At 36.3% G+C, this 23,303-nt stretch overlaps 1 protein-coding gene across 5 annotated transcripts; it reads right to left on the reverse strand.

Annotated features, from left to right (window-relative positions):
* Positions 1-126: 126 nt before the first annotated feature.
* Positions 127-20,949, reverse strand: LOC121317255 (UTP--glucose-1-phosphate uridylyltransferase). 5 transcript variants are annotated; one of them, XM_041252979.1, is made up of 10 exons: positions 20,749-20,949; positions 17,771-17,898; positions 16,293-16,401; positions 7,837-8,022; positions 5,487-5,620; positions 4,774-5,071; positions 4,269-4,466; positions 3,759-4,001; positions 2,053-2,157; positions 127-587 (listed from the first exon to the last, which is right to left on the reverse strand). In XM_041252979.1, exons 2-10 carry the CDS (start codon positions 17,779-17,781, stop codon positions 480-482), a joined length of 1,392 nt encoding a protein of 463 aa, XP_041108913.1. In that variant the 5' UTR covers positions 17,782-17,898; positions 20,749-20,949; the 3' UTR covers positions 127-479. The 5 variants fall into 5 exon arrangements, with proteins under 5 accessions (XP_041108913.1, XP_041108915.1, XP_041108916.1 ...); XM_041252981.1 differs by lacking the exon at positions 20,749-20,949 and adding an exon at positions 20,001-20,246; XM_041252982.1 differs by lacking the exon at positions 20,749-20,949 and adding an exon at positions 19,751-19,946 and having other exon boundaries at positions 17,754-17,898.
* Positions 20,950-23,303: the final 2,354 nt, after the last annotated feature.

Genomic DNA, 23,303 nt, shown 5'->3' on the forward strand with positions numbered 1-23,303 from the left:
AGTGGCAGAATTGCAAGCTAAAAGTATGCTTATCCTGTAAATCAAACATGAAACAAATACTGTTAGAAAACAAACAGTCAATATTAATCTATTTTTACTCCAATTAAATTTACAAAACACTGCAAATGTTTATACTGCATTGTTTATTACAGTTCAGAAATGAGCTCGATACAGCTTTGGCTCAGACTTTTCAGCTGGAACCATGTCAAAACAGAATTATTGCTTTACAACATTTAGTTGCAGACAACTACACATTACTTAAGTTATTTACAACCTAATAAATCTTAAAGCAATACTGGATAGCAACAATGGAAAATACTGAGTTCTACATGACTGTGCATGAAATGCACATAATGCAAATATAGGTGAACATTTATTACATTTAGTGAGTGAAATAAATGTGTCTACATTATCCTGTAACAGCCAATGATAAATTCTTAAAAATAAAGTATTCTATAATTAGGTACAAGCATGTTCTTTCAGTGGTCGAGGATGCGAAGATTGCCCGATACAATCTTGTTCTCCAGCACTGCTCCGGCAGGTATGTCGATTCTGTCACCATGATTTGCAATAATAATAACAGTTCCCTTAAAAAAAAAAAAAAAAAAAAGAGCATAAACAACTCACAGTATTGTTTTAATATTCCAGTATAAAAGTGTTTCAACCTACATTTCTAATTATCTATGGAGGGAAAAAGCTTCACCTACAGAACGGCTCTGTTGGAAAATGTGCAATTCTTTTGGGTTGCATTGAACACCATTTATTTCCTTTTGAAGATTTGTAACTTGACTGGCAGCAAAAAGAGAAATGTATAAACATCTAGTAGGTTATGTCACCCTAAAACTGGTAAAGAATCATATTCTATCAACACAGACCTAGGAATGTTACAAGAACTCAGATGATATGCATTTCTTGTAAATTACCAAATATGAATAAAGTTACTTGATTAAAGTAATTGCAAACGTTCATGTATTACACTTTGTTTGCTAACAGTTAGATGATGTGCCCTTTGAGAATGCACAGTGATCACTATGCTTCAAAGCATTTCAGAAATCTCTTCTGTCCAAAATCACTTTGGCGATTACAGAAACTAAGAAGCTGTTTGAAATATGCTGGGAAGATTTATTAGTACATTACATATTTAAAGCAGCTGCCCTATTTTACCTATTGCAGTAAATATAATTAAATAAAACAGCTTGTAATACTAGTTTGTTGCACCCTTTTACTTTCCTCCTAGTCCCAATGCACAGAGATTCTTTACTTGCTGTATCAAAACTTCCCTCCCTAAGCGTGCCCCAGATTATGGCGCCACAAGGACATTTCAGGTCGTACAGATCCAGCAGTTGACATTGATACTATCTCTTTTTTTCTCGTTTTTGAAAGCCCATTTTGATGAATTACATCATATTTGCAGTTCATGAAGTTTACACATTTTTAAAAATGGTTATGAGGTTATTGTAATTTTTTTAAAGCATTGTTCGATATTAGAGAACAACTATTGTTTTAAATTAAAACTGTGCTTGATGGATATTTTTAATGCAGCTTGGAGACACCCCAGGGTACGCCATATGTGTTGCTAAGAGAATCCGATAACAAGCACCATTAGATGTATACATCATGCATGAAAAATACAGAAAAGTGAACATGCTGGTGTCTGGAAGGTTTGCTCCAGGCTTTCTCAACAGCCTTAAAAATTGTCATCTGTCCAGATTACTGCTATAGAACCATAACAAAGTCCATATAAAATACATTTTAGAGCAATACAATTGATCATATAGGGACTAAACATAATAAGAACTTTAAAAGTTCTGTATTGTTTTCACTTTATTTGTTATGAGTTTTTGGTTGCTCAGCATTTGTGCTTTTTAATTTTAAATTACGCAATTTAAAAAAAAAAAAAAAAAAGTGTGGCTTCTCATGACAGGATAGCAATGGATTGACGCTAGTCTTGTCACTTGATCTCTATCCTTTCCTGTGTTAAGGATATCAGCAGACTAATAAACTAGATCTATATTTTGCTGAAATCTCAAACATCTATAGTACTGCACTGACCTTTAAACAAACATTCTTTCCAAAGGTAACGTCTCCTGAAACCGTAAGGTGGTCCAGTTCAAGCATGTCCGGTATGCTTTCGAATCTCATCAAAAAGTCCTGAACCTTAAAATACAAAAAAATTTAAATGAACTAGGCATGTCGGTTACATTTCATAAAAAAAAACACACACCGCAAATCATTTCCAAAACAGATTCTTCAATTGCTCAGCCACAGTACTGTGGAAAAAAAGGTTATACTATGACCTACAGCTACAGTACCAGTGTGTGGAGTATATTCTTGCAGCAAATACCAATGCAAAGATTCATCCAATTTAGCTCAGCAGACTTGATAAAGCCCTCTTTACAAGAGCTGCTACAATTCAGAAACAGCCAAGGCAAGCTCCTCATAGTTTGCTGTGTTCTCTGTCCTCAAGCTACTTTGAACATAAAAAAATTCCTGAACTGGGTAAACAGGAACTAGAAGACACAGACAAATAAAGATAAATACCATACTCTGGTATTTTAAGGCAGATTAGGCTTTAGATATTGTTGTTTGTTCAGATTTTCAATTAGTTTTTAGTTTTAATTTAGTTTTTTTTTTTTTTAATAATATTTAGTCGTTGCCAATTATTTTTCGTTATTTTCTCCCAATTTGAAATGCCCAATTATTATTTAGGCTCAGCTCACCGCTAACCACCTGTGCTGACTCGGGAGAGCGAAGATGAACACACAAGGCTGTCCTCCAAAGCGTGTGCCGTCAGCCAACTGCTTCTTTACACACTGCAGATTCACCATGCAGCCACCCAGGAGCTACAGCATCGGAGGACAACGCAGCTCCTGGGCAGCTAACAGGCAAGTCCGCAGGCGCCTGGCCAGACTACAGGGGTCGCTGGTGCGCGATGAGCCGAGGACACCCTGGCCGACCTAGAACTCCCCTCCCCCTGACGACGGTCAGCCAACTGAGCGTTGCCTCCTGGGAACTCCTGTCCACGGTTGGCTGTTGAATAGTCCAGACTCGAACCGGCGACGTCCAGGCTATAGGGTGCATCCTGCACTCATGCAGAGCACCTTTACTGGATGCACCACTTGGGAGCCCCTTCACTTTGTTTTTTAAGCAGCTTTTTTATGTTGTTCATGTAGCTGCCCCCACAGCTTCTAGTTTTCACATAAAAAAAGATAAATCTATGGGCCTTCACAGCCTATAACCTAGTGCTGCCAACAGCAAACACTGTAAAGGTCTATAAAGAATGTCTTTATCAGTGATATTGAATCTTATAGTTTTACGTATTATTATTGAGTGTCTGCAATCACGGATGACCACAACTTACTCTGATCTGTAAAGACTGCTAAAAACAAACTTAGCATCTGGTTTCACACCCTGACTAGCACAACTGACCTAAAATAAAACCGAACGTTCAAAATTAGTTATAATCAAGGCATGTAAAACCAGCCATTTAAAAGCCAAGCCTAATTCCCAAAGTAAATCAATGTCTGGTAGGTTTATCAAAGTAGTCACCATGAAAGGTCTGCAGATCCAGGAACCCACTCCTTCCAAAGGTTTTGCATGTTGTATACCACAATGCATGGAAAGCAAACTGTATTCATTTAAAGCACCTGATAACAGGTGAAATACACCTGCCACCGCTGTAAACAAAATATTAGAGATATCAGTAATACATCAGTTTAAAAAAGGTTTGTAATAATTGCACAAGACAGAACACCAACCTTTGTAAAAGAGCTGCCCAGTTTCGTGAGGGGTACAGTGGGGAACTCTCTCTTCTCGCTCATGGTGAGGGAGCCTGCGTTTAGGCTGTATAGGTTGGACATCACCAGCAGCAGGTCAGAGGTGGTTTTCACAGGCAGGAAACGGCTTCGTGGGACATTGATGCCCAACGCATTGTCAAAGCTTTTAATTGCAGCACCCACAGCAGTTTCCAGCTGGATTACATTCAATCCACCATTCAGAGTCTGTAGAATTATTTAAAAAAAAAAAAAAAAAAGTAAAAATGTCATGAAAACACAAACAATATTCAGCAATACACTTTAGCAACTAGTTCATTTTCAAACACATTTTAAACAAGCTGTTTAAATCAAAACTGAGTTTTCTGCCTTTAATTGTTTTTAATGTTGTGGAAGACCGGTCATGGAAAATTGTCCATGTATACAACATATATAACCTATACAAATCTGAACTTGATTTTCAGTTTCAACTTCAAATATGCCCAAGTTCCAAACCTTCGGGTTGACAATGATCTCCATGTCCATGGCGTTCTGCTCCTGCAGCCTCTTGATTGCAGCCAGTGAAATCCACAAGTTGTTGGTGTTGAAGATCTTGAATTTGCTCACTGACTTGAACTCGTCCACATGAGCCTTTGGAACCTGAGCGATCTCCAGCAACCTCAGCTTGCCTCCGTACTGTGTGAGAGTACCACCCTACAGAGACAATGCATCACTGACATCACCTCCAACACTCCACTGGCCTGCACACAGTCACGTAGCTAGAAGTAAATGTTGGGTTTATGAAGCCGACACCATTTTAGTCATGCTCCTAATTATTTTATGTTATTTCCATGCCAAATGCTAATCAGTTTTGCAGTTTGCTTAAGAAATTAAGTAATAAACCTTTAATTCCTTCAATATATGTAACAATTGAGTGATAAGTTATGAATTCTCATTAGTTTTATTTGTCAAGTTGGCATTTTCGACATCGGAACTCTTGAAAACTCTTCAGAACGGTTACCTTCACGTCTGCTCTTGTCTTGTCAGTGACCTCCATGACAAACTCACAGCGTTTTCCATTGGGCTGGCTCATGAGGTGATTGAGGATATAGAGATCAACGGTCGCCCCAAGATTATCAATGTTTGAGACGAATATATACTCCTTCCCCTCAGCTATGAGTTTATCCAACAGGCCAGAGTTATAGAAGCTTCCATAGATATCCCCGTGGCCAGGTGGGTACCATGTCTCTGCATTGTCCCCCATTTTCGACATATCCTTGGCTATTGGGAGCAAAGATTCCTTGTTAATCCTTGGATATCTGCAAAAATAAACGTTTTAACAGGAATGGTTTCCAATACCTTCAAACTGACATACAATATATAATGCTATATTACCCATGTATAGCAAATGTTCGTAAGGTGTTTAAATTGTGCTGTTTATTCCACAATGATTACTGCTCATTGATACTGATCATTTAGAGATGTTGGGATGGAAATCTGAAAGTCTGTTATCCAGAATGGTGTACAGAGTCATCATTATGTGAAGTTTAAAGAGACAAGTTTACAAATATGACCGTTCACTCACATTTAAATATACCATTGCCTAATAATTTAACTTATGAACTTCTAAATCCTTTGATATTAGCACAGCAAATTAAACAACTTTCCATTTAATTAAATCTACCTCTGGTTTAAAAAATTGATTAAATTTTATCTTGTTCAAGAGATTTTTACCTGCTTTGGTTGAAGGTGTGGATTTTCACACGACAGTGTGTGTATTTCTGCAAGATCTTGTTAGTGTCCTCGTCAGTATTGAAAGAGTTCATTAAGACAAGGGGAACATCTGTGTTGTAGGTTTTGTTTAAGTGCTGCAGAAAAAGAAAAAAGAAAAAAATACCAGAAAAACAAATTAGTGTTTTAGAATATTTATTGCTTGACTGATGGCATCCTTCATAACATGTTCCAGAGTCACTGTAGGGTCATTCCGTGATAAATTACTGCACAGCTAACCATCTCTGATTTACACCAAACTCAATGCTCAGGGTTGTTCAGATTTTTATTATTGGGGTTTTTCCTGAAGATCATAAAACTTTGCTGAGGCGTAACTTTACTAATTTGTTTTTTTAAATGTCCTGAAGGTTCAGTGGGTGTCCTCCGATCCCACGACCAAGCCAGCTTCCTATTTTACACCGAGGAACTACAGAACTATAAACAATTTGGGGAGCATGTTTGTTGGAAAGGGAGATTCACAGAAAACAACACAACTATAACAAGTACGAGTAGGAGGTGATGCTCTGAACACAGTAGCTAACTACATCTAGAGTAGATATTTCCTGCACAACAATGTTATTATTATTAAGGCAGGACTAAATGACTGCAAAAAATGTATTTATTGAAAGTTCTCATGACTTCAAGGTAATGCTGGATTTTACTCACCCAAAATACGCTTTACTCATAGTGTCTAAATTGAAAAGTAAATTACTCAATGACCCAAAACCTTTCCTGGCGTGCTGCTTGCAGCCATTCCACACACCTCAACTATGCCTTGAAAACTGCTGTATAGTCAGGTTTTGAGAAAGCAGTATTCAAACCTGTGAAACCTTCTAGCCACGGGCTGATGTCTGTACTCACACCAACTGTCACTGAGGTATTCTGTGTGTGGTTGTAACTTTAGAAGACGTCCAGTTGAATTGAAGGCTGTAACTGTAATGGTACTATTTGTTTGCTACATGCCCAGTACTTGCATGAAAGAGATTCACACAGATATTTTCCTGGCAAAACATGTTAAGACCTTTAATGGGTCAGTGTTATAAGAATAAAAATAAAGAGCTTTTTTATTTTTAATTAGGGCTACAACAAAGGGTACATTTTGACCATCGAAGGTTTGGAACACATTACCGAAGGAAGGTTTGAACCTTCGATGGTACTTATTTTCACAATTCACTGGTGACGTCACCATAGCTACTACTTTATATTTGACTGAAAATTCTATTTTACAGGTAAGCCATATAAAAATGGAATAAAACATTCACGTGTAGTTTAAAAATGCATTATATAGAACAGTAATCATGTTTTTATAATTGCAATAAAAATACACATTGTTTATGTACACAATTGATGCTGCTTGCGATATACTATATACAGTAAGCTTGCATTGCAGCAGCACCAACTGCAGCGGACTTAAGTAAAACAAAGCTTTATTTAACAGTCACTGTTCCAAGCAGGTTATCAGTCACAGTCACATTTTATTATGATGAAGAACAACTTACTCTGGTCAACTGACCCCTGGACATTGGTTCTGCCTCCATGACAAATAAACAGTCGCTTGCACAGTTTGCACTCAACTTATTTTTTTGGTCGTCTGGACATTTAACAAAAAAATAATCCCAAACAGCAGAGAGGTTACGAGACATTTCTTTCAATACAGCGTACGATATACAACGCTTTGCTGTCGAGATGGCGAATGAAAAAATTCAGTTCTGCCTCTGGATAACACGAGGTGGAGGAGGGAGGGCGGACAGTGCTCAGTTTTCAAAATTAAAATGATTTATATTAACGTGTATTTTGCATGTTTCAAACATATTCTACCATAGCACTTATCTTACGCTGTCCTGTACACAGTATTCAGTACATATTTACTGAAGCACTACAACCGCTATAGGTACCCCCACCCCAGTTCTTTGGATACTATACCCTGCTCCATAGACTGCAGCAGCGCCATGTAGAGTTGCCATGTATAATGATTTGGTAGTGGATTTTAATACAACAACTTTTGTTTAAGTAATATGCATTATATAAACCAAAAGACTGAATTTTGCACGCAAGTCACATTTAATGTGTGATTTGTAGTATTCACGGTTTCTGTTAACAGAGTGAAAAAAACAACACAAAAAAAACACACACATACAGTGCGCGAACGCCACCTGCCGAAACTTCGAAAGTTTAAAACTACCTTAGAATTCCTGGCTAGTGAACAAACCTTTGAACACAGCCCTATTACAATGAACTGCTTTGTTTGGGTATTCATTTTGGTCCCTTTTAATGGACTGGTAAACTAACACCCGAGTGATGGCACCACTCTTACCTCAATCTGCTGAACTGTCAGATCCAGGAAAGTGTTTTCATTGCGGACGCTGATGAGACTCTTCGGGCCCTTGCAGCCCATGCTTGTGCCAAGGCCACCATTCAGCTTCACCACGACCAGCTTGTTCAAGACTGACGCCACGTTGTCTGGCAAACCTTTGGACTTGATCTTTTCGTAAGGCTGGATCTGGGGGAATGGAAATAAAAGACAGACGTTAGTTTAACTGGATAAACCTATGAAACTGTAAAATTGATCTGAAAATCAGAACCACCCTTGATAATTACATTAAATTGTCTCCATGTATTTCTTCTGATGTATATCTGGACAATGCATACTGTATGAAATCCTATTTGAATCCCTAATCCTGGCTTATCCTGCAATCCACTAAACCAATTAAAATAAAGAAGCATATAATATAAATACATGTAGGTGGACCTGTTTGTAACAAACACTCAACACTATATAACAATATAAATGTTTGGTGTTTTTTTTAAATACAGTCGCCACTGCTTAGAATGGGCGTGTTTGTGTTAATGTGGTTCATCTGCAGTAAGCGATGGACGGTATAAACTCTCACACAATAACCTGACGTTCAAAATGTCCCCCAATCACCAGTACAGTGATCAAAACAAACACTTGTGCATGTGGTTAAAAATCTTTATTAAGACACTCATTACACTAATAAAAAAAAATATTAAAACCTGAAAAAAAGTAAAAAGTGCAAAAAAGTAATGCTAGTGAAATGTACAGCACAGGCAGGCTACATTACTGCAAATTGTTTCCAGCGTAGAACTCTGCGAAACACATCTGGATGATCTTTTTTTTTGCAAGTATGGACAGCAAACCTTGTTAGCGTTTTCTAACAAATCCCAATTCGACTCTCTATCCAGATGCTGCTCCATATTAGCAGTGTACAAGTGCAGCAGCATATTTGCGTCACCGGTGTCCGTTTCAAACAGAGCCTCCTGATTTCTAAGGTGACACAGCTGAGAATTCTTCCTTGGACAGCCCCTTTGGTGTTGTGAGAGTTTCCATTTTCATTAGCATTCTCTTTCTCAATTACAGAAACCCCAGCTTTTTTGAAGCAACATTGCACTGTTTGACTGACAGAGTTCCAAGCATGCTTTAGCAAGCAAACGGTATCCAAACAGCTGAGTTTGCCGGCATGCTTAACACTATATAAACAATGCCTTTCTTATGCAAATGACAAAAGCTATTTGTCAGACAAACGGTTGCCCAAAATAACCCTCTACGGTGCATGTGGTGGATAGTGTGTATCTGAATGTATGTGTGTGTATATGTATATGTATATATATATATATATATATATATATATATATATATATATATATATAGTGTGGCAGGGCAGATCCCTGCCTGGAAAACAATTAGTGTTAGTGGTTGGCAGGGTTGGGATTATTTCCATCCCTGCAAGATAAATGTGCATGTGGCTGTGTTTGGGCTGCCACAAGTATAATTAGTTTATTTAATTTATTTGTTTACCTGTTTTATAACGTAATTAGTGTCACCTGCCTGGGATTAACAGGCAGGTATATAAACAGGGTAACATGTTTGCTCAGGCCAGACTGCAGTCTGTGTGAAGAAAAGGCTGTCAGTGTGGAGAGACCTGTATGGTTGAGAGAAAAAGTAGTGTGTAAACCTTTTTCGTTTGCATTTGTAATGTGAAAATAAAATGTATATAGGTTGTTCTTATATACAAGTAACTATATATCAAAATAACTATATTATTCCATTTCAACATGTTAGGTCAGAATATTGTATTCTGTGCAATTAAATAATATAAATCTAGTCTGCTGCGAGTTTCCTGCACCTGCAAAACTTCTGTATAAAGGTCTAAGAACGATAACTGCACTCAACACTGCTACTGTAGCATTAGAAAGACAAGAGTTTAATAGCAAGGAGGATGTATACAATTGTATGAATCACAGCAAAACAATACTACTTATCTTAATTCAACAAGACCAACAGGACCATATGGACTATAGACAGTCTGCCTTACCACATTCCAAACTAGTTTTGGGTCCATACTGTCACAATTGCAACAGAAACAATAACTGTACATAAACGACAAATAAAGCCTTAGTTTAAATTATTCATCTGGAATATCAGGCATACATTGTCCTACATGGTAGTCTTCATAAAGTGTATATTGTGCATTCATGCAATTTATCTGAGACAAGGTTTCACTGGTTTTGCAGTAAGAAAGATTGAATATAAAAAAGGTGTCATATACAGTGTTGTAATCTGAAGAAAAAAAAAAAGCTTTATACAGTAGTGTTACCATGTTCAAATAAACGCGGATTACCAGCCAGGTCATATTCATGCAATACAATATTTTAACTGTGCACTAATTTGCCTGTAGCTTAAACAGTGATTGTTTTTGCAAACATATGATGCTAAAATGCTGTATGGTAATGATCCTGACCTGACCAAATAAAATATGATTAGACTTTATTAATGGACACAAAAAAAAAAAAAAAACAGAATTGTAACATCTTTTTGCTGGCAATGCTTAGCACCTGAATGTTTTTGATGTGTGGGCGGGTTAGGTCATCAATTATGTATTATCTTACACGCCTCCTTTTTTGTTCATTTCTAAACACTGAAATCCAATGGTGAATCACCATAGGCCAGCCCTATGCATCCTTAATGGTAATCGCATAATTTGGCAAGGTCATTGCCCCACACTGATACTTTGTCACTCTTTTTATGCATGCAAATGGCCTTGCCCTTCCATTTCTTTTTTATTAGAATTTGTTCTACTTCAGCTTGAATGACCTAATGGAAATGTCTTTCCAAATTCCAATCACTACTAGAAGTGGATCCTCCCAAAACTGTTGAAATTCAATCATTGTTAACAGGTTTAACTTTCATACCCAGTTACGTAAATACTTGCTTTACCCAGTTAAAAAATCTTCCAGCAATCCACCCACCTCAGCGCTCTACCAGAAATGCTAACATTCAGTGCAAGACTGGTCAATCAACTGGGTTTGCACTTTGTTTATTACAAAAACCTCTTGTAAAAACAAAAGGTGCAGCAAAAAATAAACATTTCCAAGTAATTAATATCATATTATATTTCTTAAGAACAATGTTAATATCAGAGATCCGAACCTAAATCAAATGCAGGAGAGTCAACTGGCTTCAAAGCAAGAACACAGCAGAAATGAATTATACTTACTGTGGAAACTCTGGAGTTCGAGTCACAAAACAGAAAGTGTGCATTTATAAAACTACCACCAGATATTTTTTTTGGCTTAGGAGCCAATGCCTCTGGGATATATCGGTAACACAAGTACAGCTCGCTCTTTATTAAAAAAAAAGAAATCAAATCAAACAGAAGACTTGTACAAAACAAGAGGGCACAATGAGCAAATAAATATACACAACTAAAACAAGTACAGTCCTGGTGCCACTCCAGTACGTGTAGCAATTGTTTGTTTCTCAGTCTCTCCTTCTCCAAACAACCCTTTCTCCCTAATTACCAGCTGCTAATTAAAACTACTCAGATGAAGGTGTATTTTGTATTAGTTAAAACAATGACACCATCATGGTATTGGGAACCTAAGCATATGTGACGTCTGAAAGTTTCACTGCATGCACATAATATATTACAGCTTAGGAACCAATACTTGTTCAACACTCTCCTAAATTAAGATCACGTTTTGCTGAGCTGCACTGATAACCTCATTAAATTTAAAAACTTAGGGGCAAGGGTTAGGCATTGACACAGCAGCATGGCTTCACATGTACCTGCAAGGACCGCTCAGAACTACATTTCCTATCATCCTCCTGCTCACTGGTAAATCCATTTCAGTTATATATGTGAGCAGAAGGATGATGGTAAATGTAGTTCTGAGTGGTCCATGCAGATACATGTGAAGCCATCTTGAGGCAGGGAATGCAATTTAAAAGTTTTTAAAAAAGTGGTTAAAATGTAAATAAAAAAATCAGTAAAGAGTTGTAGCATGACATGGGAACATGTAACACAATCAAATAAAAAGGTTCTTATGTACCCTTTAAGAGAGACTGTTTGTGTCTCAACAACAAGCAAACTTTCCATTTTGCAATGTAACATTTCAAAACCAAATGAGATATTGCCACACAGAACGGCCTAAACAAATGTAGGCCAACCCATTTATATGAGGAGAATGGCTTATATTGTGGCATACTACAAAATCTATGCATACAGTCACTGTTCTGGTTTTCTATTTATAGGCAACACAGATTTCCACCCTTCATGGTCAATTATAAGGAATTAAAGGTATTTTGCATATGTAGATTAACTTCAGATTTGTAAAAAAACAAACCTGTCACTTTTAAAGCTTTAGTAGTGTGCAATAGCAAGCTGGTTTTTTTTGTTTTGTTTTTTAAAAGTAGTCGTTGCCAATTATTTTTGTTATTTTGTTATTTTTTATTGTTATTGACTCAGCTCACTGCTACCACCCCTGCACTGACTCGGGAGGGCGAAGATGAACGTACGCTGTCCTCCAAAGCGTGTGCTGTCAGCCGACCGCTTCTTTACACACTGCAAGTTCACCATCCAGCCACCCAGGAGTTGCAGCGTCGGAGGACAACACAGCTCCTGGGCAGACTACAGTGGTTGATGGTGCACCGTGAGCCGAGGACACCCTTGCCGACCTGCAAGAGTTGAACTTCTAGAATGATTTTTAAATTAACATTTTGTTAATAAACACTTACGCATATTTTGCAACAAGTGCCACTTGCTCAGTATACTCAGTATTACTGCACATGGTTATCAGCAAATAAATAAAACAAGAAAGAACAAACAAACTTAGAATCAACAATTATCAGTAATGCCTGCCTAAATACGAAAGCTTTACCTGGACTCGGTATAAAACACAGATACTGTGCAGCGGACAAAAAACAATGTCTAAAAATGAGGTTGAGTACAAAAAAAAAAAAAAAAAGGGGGATAGCACTCCTCTCTCACAAGGACCCCACCAGACTTTTAGTAGGCAAACCACCTCGCCTCCCCTGCCCCAAGTATCTATCTCAGTCTCCTATCACATACGTACATATAATTTTTGCCACCCTCAGATGGCAGAATGTGATGCAAATGACCATGTGCATTTTGATGACGGATTTCTCCCATTTCCCAAGTCGGAGAAGGATGTTCTTGGTATCAAAATAAAGTTAAGCAATTAAAGTTTAATCACATGTAAAGATATCCCTCGATCTTCAAAAAGTCACGAGATATGTTAATTTTAAACTCTCTGTGGTGCATTTTCACCCCTTACCGCCAATGAAGGGTTAATGAAATGTAAATCCCTGCACTTTATACCAATGAACACTGATAGAAATGCAAAATCAAAACTCAGGAATGAGGAGAAGATGCTGCTCTGAAGAAAGATCAATGTTATTTCTGACTTCCAGTCTGTACTGCAGCCTGTATAAACACTGGCAAACTGGATGTGTAATACATTGTGCACTGTAACCCTATAATGCTGCGCTCTGTATTATTCTGACTGTCCTCTATCCTGTGCATCTCTTGTGTCAGTCTTCCCTGACTCCAGCTCAAAGAGCAAACGTAGTACTGACTATAGCTGGTTGTCAGTTTCGTGTGCACCTTGTTCCACTTTGTGCCTTATAGAAATACACAATTTCTTTCAGCACTCCAGATAAGCTGTGTAAAGAGTGTTTTACACATTGGAGAAATATGAATTATGTATCATTTAAATTGAATGCGGAACTAAAACACATAGCAATGATACTGTACAGCTTGAGTTCGCATATTATCAAGCTTCTTGTACTTCGTTGGTTCCCTGCTTGTAATTCTGTACGGCAATTGCAGTCATGTCTTTCAACTCTGACATTGGCATTCATTTTAAACATGACGTTAAATTAAAACTATGTGCATTTTTTTTTTTTTTTTTTTAAAGCACAGACCGAACAATAACAAAATCAATGATTTTTTTTTTGCACTGGTTCTTGATTGTTTTGCCAGAGGTAACGTTGAAATTACCTTACTTCTAGTGGGGGTAATAAGTCAGGGGTAATTTGTGTTGGTCCCAGCCAGTCCTCCAATGTTTACTTTGCAAGAGCAGGGTGGTGTATTATCGTTTTAAAATCCTAGACATGACAACATCACAATTCAAAGCCGTAAGAATACAGCTTTCTCTCAGCTAACCTGGGGAGAGACAAGCACTTTCATATCATGGTATCTCATACACACGGTATTATTCTGATTATATTACATAATTTATATGTCAAAATAGACCATTCAAAATACAGCTGATATTATTTGACCAGTCTCTGTAAAATGTTCCCTTTTCCTACTGGTGTTTCTAATTTCTCCACAATTCAAGCAAATGTCAAAGGGGTTCAATCAATGAAAATATTTTAAAAATATATAATAATATATATATATATATATATATATATATATATATATATATATATATATATATATATATATATATATATATATATATATATATATATATATATACACACACACACACACACACACACACACACAAGTGAAAGAAGGGGTCAAGAAGATACCTAGTCTCAACAGAGCCCTTTTCATATCAAATACAAAGCTTGTTTTTACACTTTGGTTAGCCATCTCAAGCCATTTTGTATTTCTTATAGTTGTATAGATTTGTATTTACAAACAACCAGTAACAGGACAGACTGTTTGAAGCCTGATAACAAAAATGAATATTGCTGCAAGTACAGGTGTGTTTACATACCAACTGGATTAAAAAAAAAAATACAGGAATAACTGCAATGCTTCTCTGGGAACTGTACTGAGCAACAAAGCTATCGAAACAAAAAAAATCTGCTGCTGTTCAGTTAATCCAGAACGACTGAGATGGTAGCAATTAAACTGCACATTTACCTCCAGTAATTGTAGGTGTGTAATGCAGACGGCTGTAAAATTCATATTTTATTTGATTTGATGTGGCTTTTCTGTGTTTCACAAACTGGTGTTATATCAATTGAAAAGTGACATTTTCAAACAATGTATGATTTGGGTTTACCTCACTGCATTAAAAGACAATAGAATAAAGTAAGGAGTACTAAAAGTAATATAGTCGGTAATGTTGGTGTAAATAGGACAGGGGACTGGAAATCTTTTCCAGGAACTCAGGATCAAAGTGCACTGCTCCAGCTTTATTAACTGGCTTTATAAACTCAAACGCCAGCCGACTTGAGGACACAATATTTATAGTCCTAAAATATAAACGTAAGGGGAGTCACTAGGTGTCACATTTCAAAATGTCCCTGTGCTTGAGTCACCGTTTACAGACCAGTAGCCTCCAGTGTGTCAATTACTATCTAGCAAATATATCTCCCACTAACCAACAAGCACTGAACACTGAGGCACTTCTGGTCTTGGAAGTCTAAGGATAGCATTCTGGCTGCTAGCCGAAAAAAACAAACACTAGCCCTTCTGTCTGAATACTACAGAACGCTATTATTGAAAGACTAACTGTAACATGCATGCTTTCCTAACTCCCCCCAAAGCAGCACTCTAACTTTCTTTAATTAAGAAGCCTGCACAATTCCAGACACTGTCCATCTGTCCCGAGCCAGACCCACTGTGTTTGTTTTATAAAATAAATCAACTTTCAGAGTCTGTGGGCATAGAAATATTGCACCAATCCGAAGAGAGATTACCAGGTAATGCGCAAAATGCATGAGACTTCCCTATATGAAAAAAAAAATCATCATCCCAAGTGGATTTGTGATCTATAAACAATATTCTGAATAAAATAAAATAAATAAAAATAAAACCAGTGGCTAGCTCCTCTATAGTGGTCTGATATAAAAAACATCTGTACTATTATTTCACAAATCAAAGGTTTATAGAGCAGAGGAGGTCATATAATGGACTACAATGTTGAGTAAGCACTGTGTTGCAAGACAGAGGAGTCAATCCAAACATGGAGCAGTTAGAGATGCAATTTAACAAAGCACTCCATTCTTCATAAAAAAATATATACATATTAAATAGAGAGGGGCCTCAGTGGCTTTACCTTGTCTAAACACATTTAGTATTTTTGAAATGTACAAAACAAAATGCTGATTCTTTAATAAAAATGGCAGCATCTGCATTAGCAATGACTCACTGTACACTTGGTAATTAACTTGGTTCCTGGAATCTGGGTGGGACTGCATGCATTGTCAAACAATGGCATTTATGACTTTGTGGCTGGAGTGCTTCTTATCACATTTCATTTTTGTAAAAATGAAACAAATAAAAAGACAACTTTATTAAATAACCAAATTACTCAAAGCAACACATTTCATGAGTACCATATACAAGAAGGTTAATTAACATCTTAGAGAACGCTTAAAGATCATATTCCATGAAAACAAAGAATGAAGGTGTCCTCTGGAATTGTCTAAACGGCAACTTTATTTTGATTGACATAAACGCTACAGAAACATGTGTTACTCACAGAATCCTCTGGTGGTCTCTGAATCTTCCCCCAGTCCACTGAAGGACCCTTCTCTTGTAGAAATCTATGGAATAGCTTCATAAACCCCTCAAAATCCTTTCTGGTAGATCTATTTTAAACAGAGATTATGGTTTATATATATATATATATATATATATATATATATATATATATATATATATATATATATATATATATATATATATATATATATATATATATATATATATATATATATATATATATATATACATATACACGACCATACCTTAATCACACACACGTGGCATATTTTTTTTATTGGAATTAGGAATTAATCCTTAATTCGTCATTATTTATCTAGGTAGGTAAAATTTTTGTTTAGTTATAATATATATATATATATATATATATAATATATATATATATATATATATATATATATATATATATATATATATATATATTAAATTAATTTAAATTTAACTTTTGATAACTATTGTATAATGCTAATAACACATGTATGAACATGCTCTTACATAGAATAGTGCAGCAAGAGAATGATACTGTACATTGTATTTAAAAAAAAAAAAAAAATCCTCAAGTGTGTTAAGTCAATAAACACAATTAAAGGCCCTTTGTAAAGCCAAAGAAAAAGAAAGAAATTTGACTGGACAAAGGATTTAACTTAGAAGAGACTCTGTGACATTCACACCTGGGACATGCACTTACCGCAAGACCGGGTGGAGGGGAGAGAGTTCAAGGGGAAATAAGGTCACAGAGTCTCAAAGAAATAATTGGATCTCACCAACATCATGAAATCTGTACCAGAGCTGGCACCTCACTGCACATCTGTGTCAACTCTAAACATCGAGTTGGACGACAAGTTTTACTGGACAGAGATCAAAGTGAGTTTAGAAACTCTGTGGTAGTTTGATATGTACAGTGTAGTGTGGAAAGGGAAGGCGAGTCCATTCTCTGTACTTTGTAATACTATTAATCCTGAAGCAGGGTGACATTTTTTACACAGCAAATACTTTAACTCCTATTTTTATTTATTTTATTTAAATGGAGAAAATTCCACCTATGGCTATAAAATAAAAAAACTAACCCATCTAAGAGAGCTTCAGACCCCCTAAACAATGTTACTTTCTTGTTTAGTTCAATTTTTTTTTCTCCTATCAAAAAACAGGAGTTAATTAAATGACAGTGGTAAAGGAGTTGGAAATATTCCTCATGTGCCTTTTAAATTAAAATCATAACTTACTCTTCCTGGCTTGTGCGGTCTGTTATAACTTCACAGAAAATCTAAAAAGTCCACATAACAAAACTACCATCTGACCTCCCAGAATTAGCAGTCATGTGACTGATGGTCAGGGGGGTTCAGTTCAGGATTGAGGGGTGACCGCTGAGCTCTGAGGGGATGCTCTCCTGGTCCCCACACATGGGTAGCTTCCTGCAAGCAATTCACAAGAACAGCACCTATATGCAGAACCTACCTCGGCCTCATCCTTACTCGCAGTTGCCTGTAACCTTTCCAGGTCCTGCTTCATCGAGTTCTCGAGCTCCTGCCGGATTACTTCTTGAAACTGTGCCATCCCACCGTTGGTCACTGCCTTTCTAAAATCTGTGGAACAACAAATGCCTGGTGATTTGGGGTTAAAAATGTTAGCTACAGTTAAAAACTACTGTATGGAGTAAGACTGAATAAATGTACAACCACTTTTTTTTTTCTTCACATTTTTTAAAAAAATGAAGAGATAAAAAAAAAAAAAAAAAGGTTTCAAACTACAGGTGTATGAACTTCTGGACTTGGATCCCAGCTTAATGCAAGATCACTGATTGTTAGAAAAATTCAAAACAGGGCAACACTGACATGAAAGCCATCAGTCGTGCGTGGCTGAATTCAGGAGACGCAAGTGGCATTTTAGACCCAGTTGTGAAAAGGTTGACAGAATGTCACAGTATTACACTAACTGTCAGAAGAGCCACAGCAGATTAGTTACTGTAAAGATATTAATAGCATTATATATATCCTTGACAAAAATCACTCATCTACACATCCTGGTTTATATTACTCAGTTTCCTGAACTGTTTTTACTTTCATTGCACACTTGATACAATGTAACCCAGATATATAATTAAATGTATTTTGTTACTGTTCATTTCAACAGTTGCTTCAAGGATTGTACAGTATAAACCTGAACTGGGCTATTCAATTTAACATCACATGAACTTCTTTAAAACTATTTTACTGTGTTTGAAACGTTGGCAAACAAAATGTTACTTCAATTTTTAAATATATCCTCAAGACACTGAAAAACAGGCTGAACCTTACAGTCTATTACATCAAAAAGACTTTAGAAACTTGAGAAAAGATCCAATGTCTGCCATTAATGAAGAATTACTGCTGCTGCATCATGACCTCTAAAGATTTACTGTTTCACTTAAATAAAGAGACTGTTGGTATGTAAACTAATTTCAGATCAATTTATTAAAACCTGTGGTATAACATTTAAGTAAACGGGGCTACATTATGTTCCCCTGATCAAACCACAGCCCACTTCTGACATTAAAAAATAAGTGTACTTGGTCTCAAAACTTCGTAGATTTTAAATACATTTGCAAACAAAATAGCAAGAAGATACTGTAGGTTGTCACGCTCGTCCTTGGTAGAGTTGCAACATTTGGTATTGCAATGAAAGCTGAAAAACGGCAGCGGCTATAACAGCAGCACAACAACAGGAAAGCACAACTGCTTATATTAATATGGAAGCAGGCGAGATAATGAAAATTCGTCTTACATCGCCCAAGGAAATGCAGATTCTACAAGTCAAAAAACGGCACTGCAGTAAAACCATCGCCATTTGTGAAATAACATGTTCAGTTCGGCTTCTTCCCAGCTTTAACTGCGCAGCTGGACACGTTCCAAGGGCAGATTGCCAATTTTCAATCGAAAAGATAGCCGTTAACCAGATTCACGTAACGTCAGCTTTGCGTAAAGCATTTACATTCTGTTCCTATACTGTCTCTTCCTTTACAGTGTGGCCCAGTATTTCATATTAAAATCAACCACAAAAAATAATAATGCCAATCCAACTGAATATATGAATGATCAATAATGCTCAAAAGCACAATAATACATTGGTATTCCAGTACAGACCTAATTTAGAAGCTGTAAGTAGTGAAGAAAAATCCAAGTGGAGATGTCTGAACTATTTATTAAATCAGCCCATTCGGTAATTATTCCCGTTACATAATTTTTAAAATGCTGTTCTTTTGTATCTTGTTATAGTATACTGCTCAAAAATCAAACTGGAGATGTTAACTAAACGATTATAAATTAGACTCTCACCAGTAATCACTCCGGTTACACAAATCGTAATTGCAAACGTGGATTCACAGGTTTTCTAAATGCTGTTCTCGGTACTAGTAGTATGTTGGTTATCTGTGATGCTAATATTAACAATGTGACTTACCTTCAACGTAAATGGACATCTTGATATAAATTTGATGCCAGTAGTTATATGTTTATTGTATTTTGTTAAATAAAAAAAAAAAATTAAAAATCGCAAAAAATTTAAATTCAACACCTGCGACAGTCGTTTGCGACCAGTCGCCTTTTTTTCAGATTGACAGTTACTGATTTAAAAAATAATAATAATAATAATAATAATAATAATAATAAAAAGGTACACAAAAATAGAAAATGTATCCAACTTTGCCTACCCACAAATACCCCTAACTTGAATAAAATGTCGCAATCAGCCAGCCCCTGGTGACATCCGGAAGCTGAAGCCCCCTAAACAAACACCACTGATCAACGAAACTAAAGTATTTGACTAATTTTCGTAACATACAAATCGTTTTAATAGAGACTCATCTTCCCTCCTCCCATTCACATTAACAAAACAACCAATTGAAATTTACACAAACCCAGATCATACGTAGAAAAGTCTAGGCCAACCCCTAAAAGCCCTTTGGACTATTTTGCATTCATATTTGAACAGGGGGGCTAAATGTTTTATACATTCGGCCCCTTTTGCAGATAAATAATCCACGTCACATTTCCTGGGTTGGTCCACAGTGAACCCTCCTGAGAAACGAAGGGGAAAACCTGCCGCGCCCCTTTTTTTAGATTTTAATTTTGTGGGGGTCAGCTTCTGCAGTTCGTGCGAACAACAATGACCACTTTCAGAAGTTTGCAAAATAAAGGTTGTAATAATACATTTACATAAATATTTTGATAAATATTACAGGCAACATGTGGTCTTATTTTTACGACCAGAAGCGGGACGACCGTACGTTAGAATTTTTGTGCACTTCCGAATAATGCACTTTTGTCGCAAACGAACGGTTTCGCCCCGATATTATATGTTCACAAGTTATAATATATCATATATATATATATATATATATAATATATAATATATATTAAAATTTAAATAATCATTAGTCCTACAACAGTAACACCCACCTTTATAATAAATATATTTTCACCAACAAGGACCTCTCAAAATACCTTATTTACCTCTTTAAAAAAAAAAAAAAAAAAAAAACTAGTGCATTTAAGAATTAAGTTTTAAAACTGCGCATCCCACTTTGTCTCGATGGTATTATTCAATAAAAAAACCGCGGATTATAGAGACGCCTCACTCACGAGACGGAAGTGTCGTGCTAGGTTTTACTAGCGAGTCCTCTACTACCGATACTTCAGATACTAAACTGAGTTGCCAGCATTTCTGACCAATGCAAACAAAGAAAATACAAATATAACCCAATCAGCTGCTGTTTTGTGGTCCTGCTCTGTTACACGTAGAACACGCCCAATCAGCTAAACAAAAAAAAAAAAAACAGTTTTTGCCGCTGTAGACAGGCAGACCTCTATTGACAGACAGAAAAAGCAGCCAATAAGATAGTTCACACGTCCCCGTCGTTTCAGCTGTACTAAATCTTTAAGTGACCGGGTCAAATGGATTCCTTGAAACATCTCCAATGTCACCAATAAAGCTGTGCTGGTTATCAGTGTGGTTTTATCTGTGTACAAATTTTGCTACTGTTTCGTGTACAATGAAACTGTAAAACCTATTGAGTTTGAGAAAACTGTAAATTGTTAGACAAATAGAGCTGTTTCCAAGGTAACGGCATGATTATGCTATTTGGCTTAGGTCCTGGTTTGGAGTAACTTGATCTGAGGTTACTAGTCTTGTGATGTTTAGCAACGTAGTGCTGTACGAAACCACCCTCTTCTTTATATTTTTCATAACCTTACTAACCATATTTAAAATGTAGTCATAATAATAATAATAATAATAAACTTTATTTCAAATTTAAATTGTAAGTAAATTCTTCCCCTGTAGCTTAGCGTCAGGCTTTTGTTCCCGACGGCTATTAAATTCAGGAGCCTGCTTGACATGGTGGGGAGGGGTACTTGAGCAACTTGAAAACATGAGTCTGTTAAACTGGAATGAAAACAGACTGATATCAAAACAAATGTAGGTAACGAATTCCTGGGAAAATGTAGCCGCACCCCTGACTTATGATCACAACCGGCTGTGGAAACTTCTGAATCATTATAAATGTAATTAATATGCGCATCTTGTAAAATACAGTAACATGGCCCCAAACAGTTACGCTGTTTCAAATGAGAGTTATAAATAAATGTTGCCGAAAAGCAATTTTGGCGATTGGGTTAATCCAAAAGAAATCAAAGAAACTACAAAATGATATAGCAAAAGTCTATCGGAATAGATGGTATTTCATGTTAGATTTCAAAACTTTACTTTTTTTTAAATCTTCTGTCAGTTTTTTGTTAAGTGTATGGGAAACTACAACGCGGTATGCTATTCAATATGTTAACACAATATTATTCAACAGGTTTCATTCGACTTTATGAAGCAAAATTAGTTCTATAGAGTGATGCAAAACTTCTGGCCAGAGCTGTAGAATGGAAAATACACCCCTCACTGAGTATACAATTGCTCACTGATGCCATAGGGTTTATTATTATTATTATTATTATTATTATTATTATTATTATTATTATTATTATTATTTGTTATATAACTGACAATCGCACTCAGTTTTATCTTTTGTGGTCTCTAGGATGCAAAAGGCAGTCTAATTAACTGCTAGGCAATGCCACCTGGTGGATGTTTGAAAATATTTCTTAATTAAGCGTGTTGTTTTTTTAGAGTATCTTTACATTTTCAGTTTATTTTGTCAATCATTTGAATTACTTGAATACTGTACTTTTTTTAATATGTTGGTTAGTTTGTGTTTAAGGTGCTTTGATCTGGTGTGAGCAAGTCTATGGAATAGTGTCTGGATGGCAACAGGCTGTCCCGGTGTTAGGACACACTCAAAAGACATGGATCAGGCACAAAACAGTAAAGCGTTCTGATAGGCTGATTTTATTCAGAATCCCAAAAAAACAGAAAAGAAAAAAACTAGCTCCAATGAGCCCTGCCTAAACAGAAGCCTTCCAGTTGAGAATGTACACTGCACCACACCTGGGTTCCAGAAGTTCAGTTTTCATTGCCAACCGTAGACATGCTAAATTGAAGTGTTTTTTATATTAGCTAGAGATACCTACTGAACACCTACTGTGTTGCCAGCTATACAATTGGAAACTTATACGATGCTGGCATTGTATTATTTAGCCTATATTTATGGCTGATAACTAGATCTAAAGAACACCTTCTGAATTCAGGCTCAGTCAGCTTAAACAAAGGTTTTTTGCTAAAAGAACCACTCATAAGCCTAAGCAGTTTGTTATTTAGTTGGATATAACATAGGATGAATAACTGTCTTAGTTTCAAGGGCACAACAGTGTGAAATGAAGGACCATATTAGAAGAGAAAAACACAGAGGTTTGCTGACAGGCATGAGATAAGGTATCACACCCCTTCAAGCTGTACTTATGGTACCTGGTTACAGCAAAAACCTGTTATCACAATCACTGTCTTTAAACATGTAGTTTTTTGGTTTTAAAAAAAGTGTGATATGCTGTACTACTCTGCTGAATGCATG

This window comes from Polyodon spathula, chromosome 6 (genome assembly GCF_017654505.1).
Source record: "Polyodon spathula isolate WHYD16114869_AA chromosome 6, ASM1765450v1, whole genome shotgun sequence".
NCBI classification, from domain to species: Eukaryota; Metazoa; Chordata; class Actinopteri; order Acipenseriformes; family Polyodontidae; genus Polyodon; species Polyodon spathula.